This window comes from Pinus tabuliformis, chromosome Q (genome assembly GCF_031772625.1).
Source record: "Pinus tabuliformis cultivar Carrire ecotype Pingquan chromosome Q, CPIR1, whole genome shotgun sequence".
Classification (NCBI taxonomy): domain Eukaryota; kingdom Viridiplantae; phylum Streptophyta; class Pinopsida; order Pinales; family Pinaceae; genus Pinus; species Pinus tabuliformis.
This window is the reverse complement of record NC_142296.1, coordinates 934597529-934603575: the sequence shown is the minus strand read 5'-3', so window position 1 is coordinate 934603575 and position 6047 is coordinate 934597529. Positions and strand designations below refer to the sequence as shown.

The 6047-nt window shown below is 35.0% G+C and overlaps 1 protein-coding gene across 2 annotated transcripts; it reads right to left on the bottom strand.

Annotated features, from left to right (window-relative positions):
• Positions 1–911: 911 nt before the first annotated feature.
• LOC149222533 (regulator of nonsense transcript protein) lies at positions 912–5817 on the bottom strand. 2 transcript variants are annotated; one of them, XM_089383119.1, is made up of 5 exons: positions 5447–5817; positions 5205–5336; positions 2426–3322; positions 1414–1675; positions 912–1313 (listed from the first exon to the last, which is right to left on the bottom strand). In XM_089383119.1, exons 2-5 carry the CDS (start codon positions 5208–5210, stop codon positions 1294–1296), a joined length of 1185 nt encoding a protein of 394 aa, XP_089239245.1. In that variant the 5' UTR covers positions 5211–5336; positions 5447–5817; the 3' UTR covers positions 912–1293. The 2 variants fall into 2 exon arrangements, with proteins under 2 accessions (XP_089239245.1, XP_089239246.1); XM_089383120.1 differs by having other exon boundaries at positions 5535–5817.
• Positions 5818–6047: the final 230 nt, after the last annotated feature.

Below are 6047 nucleotides of genomic sequence, written 5' to 3'. Positions count from 1 at the left end.
TCAATCAGTCATTAAAATTGAATTGAAATTTAAATAACTATACAAAACATTTAAATAATGTCATGTGAAAAAACTATATTTTATAGTCTGGTATGATGTGTAAAGTTGATATGTAAAGTTGTTAATCAGTCATCAAAATTGAATTGAAATTTAAATAACTATACAAAACATTTAAATAATGTCATGTGAAAGAATTAGATAGATCCATATTTATATAATAGGGCATTCTATGTTCAACACAGTACAAGTATTCTATAAATATAAAATTTTAAAGTGAGTAATACTCATTTGCTATACTATGTTTAATGTGAAAGCTATGGATAAAATTTTTAGATGGTTAATATTGATTTGCTAGATTAAAGATTATCAAATTTGAAATGGTTTTAAAAATTTGTTTTTGTCTTGATGATGAGTGGTGAATGGAGTCTATCAGTAACTTTAGAAATAACTTTAGAAATTGATGATGAATGATGAACACAGTACAAGTATTCTATAAATATAAAATTTTAAAGTGAGTAATACTCATTTGCTATACTATGTTTAATGTGAAAGCTATGGATAAAATTTTAAGATGGTTAATATTGATTTGCTAGATTAAAGATTATCAAATTTGAAATGGTTTTAAAAATTTGTTTTTGTCTTGATGATGAGTGGTGAATGGAGTCTATCAGTAACTTTAGAAATAACTTTAGAAATTGATGATGAATGATGAATGGAGTCTATCAGTAACTTTAGAAATAATAATTTTAGAAATCGATGATGAATGATGAATGGAGTCTATTAGTAACTTTAGAAATTCAAAATCTTTAACTTTAGAGATTCAAAATCTATACAAAATTAAATTCCAAAAGATTGATTGATATTGTGTAACAAAAATAGAGAACACACTAAATTGAATTTCCCACTCCAAATTCTATACAAAGTTAAATTCCAAAAGATTGATTAATATTGTGTAACAAAAATGGAGAACACACTAAATTGAATTTCCCACTCCAAATTCTATGGCAGGTTGGTCACTCAAGCAAGGCAGATGGATAAATATATTGAATGAACATAGTGTTTTACACACCGTTTTTCCTATCAATAAACAATAGAGGGGATTCATAACATAGAGTGCACTAAGTGCATGTCGTCCCATGCAACACACTTTATCAGACATGTCGTCCCATGCAACACACTTTATCAGATATCAGTGGCTAAAAGTACAAGCGAGTAACTGAGAGATATATAGAAGTAATGCATGAACCAACAGCAAAGCGTGGCCTACGATCAATGTATGTAAACATAATGCAGCTAAAACTCCAACACAACATCTGCAAAAACAATACAAGAAATCAACAGATGTCATTAGTATGCAGTTATGACTGAGAAAATGATCTGCCAAAACAATGAAAAAGTCTCACAGGAGCTTACAGTCAGCGTCCGTATTTATCCAGTGCTCGTGACCAGTGCACATTCCTGCAGAACAGATAAGCTCAGGATCACAGTTTTTGTGAGCAGTAGCGATGGAATTATCTTGGTCATCCTCGTGCTCGTTTAATTTTGGTGGGAGGATACAGCTTGTGAACCTAGATTTCCTTTTAGCATGCGGTTTGGGTACGGGTACTGCTGTATTTGGATGAGTAGCAGCACCATGCTCGGGGTAAATCTTTTTGTGGAAGAGTCCCTGCATCACCTGCCCATAAAGTCGACTACTATTTTATGTATATAAATATGGTAAATATTAAGTACCATGTATTATTTGGTGTATCATTTACATATAAATTAAATTACTATTTTATACCTATTTTATAAGCAGAGATAGGGATAATATGCACTACTTTCTGCATTACTTATCCATAAATCAAATTACTGTTTTAATATTAAACACCATGCACTAGGTCCTGCATGGCTTTGCCTATAAATTAAATTATTATTTTATGCTTATAGATATGTCAAATATTAACTACCATGCATTAACTTAATAGTTGGCTTAGTAGTTTTTTCATAGTCTCTATCTACCAACTACAAAAAGAAAAGGCCATGAACCAATAATTAGCTTAGTGGATGAGGCTGTAAATGCAAATGGAGGAAGAAAAATTCTCAAGTACAAAAGGTGTTGATTGAATATTATATTATTCTTATCCAATAAAAACACATGATACTGCAAATGTAAATAGAAAATTTTTCAAATGCAAAAAAATATTGATTAAGTACCACGTTATTCTCATTCAATAGAAAAAAATAATAATAAACTAATAATTGGTCTCATCCAATTGAAACAAAAATGGAAAAATTCTCAAATACAAAAAAAAAATTGATTAAATACCACATTATTCTCATCCAATACCTAAAAAATAAAAAACAACCACTAAAAACTAATAATTAACTTAATGCGTAATGCTACACATATATCTGCAAATCCTAAAAATACCGCCCTACTCACCTTTTCTAATCTGCATCTTGATTCCACCTGAACTAAGTTAGTACTATGCGTCTTCCCTTTCACAGCTTTTTTCACCAAGGAGGAGAGGTTCCACCCGGATTTCTTTGCACCCTCTGCACTGGCGTTGTACTCGCTGCCTTTCGAATCGTTCGGTTTTATAGCAACCTGTTGATCCTCCCGCCTGTTGGTGGCGGAAAAAAGATCCTTCAACGAGGTTCTGGGCGCCGAGTGATCCTTCCTCCTATTACTGCTTACAGGTATATCAGCTTTACTGGAATTCAAGAAGAATTGATGCAGTGGGTACAGGTCATTGACGCTGCTGGTATTTCCATGAAGCAGAGACGGGGATTGGCACTCTGAGTTGTCTGCAGAACCTAACCTAGGGTCGAGCTGATGATGAATTTTGAGGCCGAAGACCTTCTCGAGCTCATCGTGAAAAAGCTCTACATCGTCCGCAGTAACGTCGGAATCGACCCTCTCCACCAGGTTGCGCACTTCCTTCTCCTCTGCTTCATCCACGTGCTCCAGGCCGAACGTGCCGATCGCCAGTAGGCCGCGCGAGAAAAACCTCCTCATCTCCTCGTCAGTTGCAGACTCACCTCCAACCGAGAGCCATTGCTTCCCCGCCTCATCCTCCGCCTCCACCTGCTGGAATGCTGTAGCAGCAGTTAAAGTTACGGTGCTGTGGCTGGGAATTAGGAGTTTGTGGTCATCTGCAATATCTTTTTCTTTGGGGAACAGTGTCGGGGACGGCGACGTTCTTCTCGCCGAATGAGACGAATTCCTCGCGCCAATGCCATCACCAGCTCTCTTACAATTAGCACATTGCTCTCTCTTTCCCTGCCCTGAATCCTTATCATTATTTTGACTGAACCTCCGGTGAACCCAGTTGAATATCTGTACACAAACCCAGAATTCATTATACCCATTATTCAACTAAACTGAAAATTTCTATATAATGGATGAGTAATGAGTAAGAACCTCGTGGTAGGACAGGGAAGGAAACCACAAAATAACACATTTATCTGAGCCAGGCTCAGTAAATTGCTTATTCAACATTTATCTGAGCCAGGCTCAATAAATGGCTTATTCAATGGCTCAAGTTATATAATTAAATATATTCAAAATGGCTAAAAATAGATATGTTAATCTTAACTCATATATATATATATATAACTGACACATAGATCTTAAGTAAACTGTCTGAAACTGCATGCTAACTGAATATAACTGAAAACAATTGTCTCCAACATCTGCTTTGTATGTAACTGAAAACAATTATCTCCAACATCTGCTTTGTATGAAACAGGCTGCTCAGTAAATTGCTTGAAGCTACATGATTAAATACACTCAAAACCTCCAATAATACAATGTTAATCCTAGCTCAGACATCATGATTGACACATCTTAAATTTAGATTGTAAGTAAACTCCCTGAAACTGCATGCTAACTGAATGTAACTGAAAACAATTATCTCCAACACCTGGCTAGTATGAAACAGTCTGCTCGGTAAATTGCTTAAAGCTACATGATTAAATACAATCAAAATCGCTAATAATACATATCTTAATCTTAGCTCACACATAGATGACTGACCCAAATTTAGATTGTAATTAAACGGTCTGAAACTGCATGCTATCTAAATGTAACTGAAAGCAACTATCTCCAACACCTGGCTTTGTATGAAACAAGCTGCCAGTAAATTGCTCAAAGCTCCATGATTAATTACAATCAAAATGGATAATAATATATATGTTAATCTTAACTCCACACACATAACTTACATAACTGACACTCACACATACATAACTGACACCTGATAAATTTAGATTGTAAGGAAGTAAACTGCCTGAAACTGCATGCTAACTAAATGCAACTGAAAGCAATTATCTCCAACACCTGGCTTGTATGAAACAGGCTGCTAAGTAAATTGCTTGAAGCTACCTAAATAAATACATTCAAAAAGGTAAATAATATATATGTTAATTTTAGCTCACACATATATGATTAACATGATTAACACAGTAAATTTAGATTGTAAATAAATAAACTGCCTGAACTGCATGCTAACTAAATGTAACTAAAAACAAATATACCTAGGTTATATGAAACACTTAGATACAAACTGCTACTCAAATATGAGCAGTTTAGTAAATTGCTTTATTCAATTGCTTGAAGTTACATGATTAAATAGACTCAAAATGAACTAAAAACAACTATATCTAGATTATACAAAACTTTTAGAAAAACAACTATATCTAGATTATACAAAACTTTTAGATACAAACTACTGCTGAGCAAATAAATTGCTTTGAGCAGTTTAATAAATTGCTTTATTCAATTGCTTAAAGCTACATGGTTAAATAGAGTCAAAATAAACTACCTTTTATGATAGCTGTTTTTTTTATCACTCAGAAAAATTAGACTCCAAACTGCTAAGAGGACATATGTTAATCTTACCTCAAAGTCACATCCTATATTTAAATTGTAAGTAAACTATCGGAAACTGCATGCTAAATGAATAATTGGAGGCATTTATCTTTTGCTGAAAACTGAAAGCAATTATCTCCAACACCTGGCTTGTCTGAAACATGCTTACATATGATAAAGTGACACAAGCTCTGTTCATTGAAATTTAAGTGAGAAAATATGAATGCCCACAAACCCCATTATAATCGACGTTACAGAGACCAACAAAACTGTTTCTGGATGTAAAAAACGTGTAACATGGTAATTGATTCGGAAAAATAATGAAAAAACTAACCAAAAAAAACTGTACCTTCATTCTTGAAGCAGCTACAACCCTGATCCCTTTTTATGTGCCTGAAAAGTCAGTCCTGATTCGACCTACTTCTCTGTGACATTATAGTACTGTAATTCTTTGCAGGGATTTTCGAATTTATGCAGTCAGCTGATAAGCAAAGGCAAGATAAATAACATAAGGTAAGAGAGCTCAATAATAGTGACGATGCCTCTATAGAACGGTACATAATAACTTGAGATGTAGTTAGAAATTATTACGGCAGAGGGCGAAGAAAAACAGCGTTGTCAGGGAGGGTTGTTAATTAAGTACGAGGAAGTGGAGATTAATAAATGCATGCAGCATAACCTTCAACAAATGTTTGTAGTCCAGTCGTTGTCCACAATGCACACAGACCTTCACAATTCCATCTGCAACGAGCTTTAGGGGTAGGGCTGCCGCTACCTAGTTGAGGGGCAGGGCTAGGGCTAGGGCTAGGGCTAACCAATTGGTGAATGACAGGAACAGGGACAGTGACAGGAACATGTTTCTCCATAGAAGCAAAGGTTGAAGGTGAGTGGATTAACAATCTGTCAAGTTCAGCATACAGTGGTTTTAGATGCCACTTGCAGGCCGGGCAGACTGTTTCCGCGTCTTTCCTTTCTTTCTGCAAGTGCATTCAGTGCCTTTTGCTGTGCCCCTCCAATGGTTAGATTTGATTGATTCTTTTATACATGTCGTTTTCTGCAACATTAATGATCAGTTAAGATTTGATTTGATATGTTTATGTTAGTTGTATCATTGATGCCATTCATTAGTGGAGGCAACTCAAGCCAGGAGATTCGATTCCACTCAATTGCCGACAAACTCTCGTGAAGACGA

What these genes read in the sequence shown, in the direction of transcription:
- LOC149222533 (XM_089383119.1), bottom strand. An exon ending in CAAGATGCAGATTAGAAAAG is followed by an intron (nt 1,676 to 2,425) that starts GTGAGTAGGGCG and finishes CTTTATGGGCAG; the next exon opens with GTGATGCAGGGACTCTTCCA. An exon ending in GATAAATACGGACGCTGACT is followed by an intron (nt 1,314 to 1,413) that starts GTAAGCTCCTGT and finishes TTGTTTTTGCAG; the next exon opens with ATGTTGTGTTGGAGTTTTAG.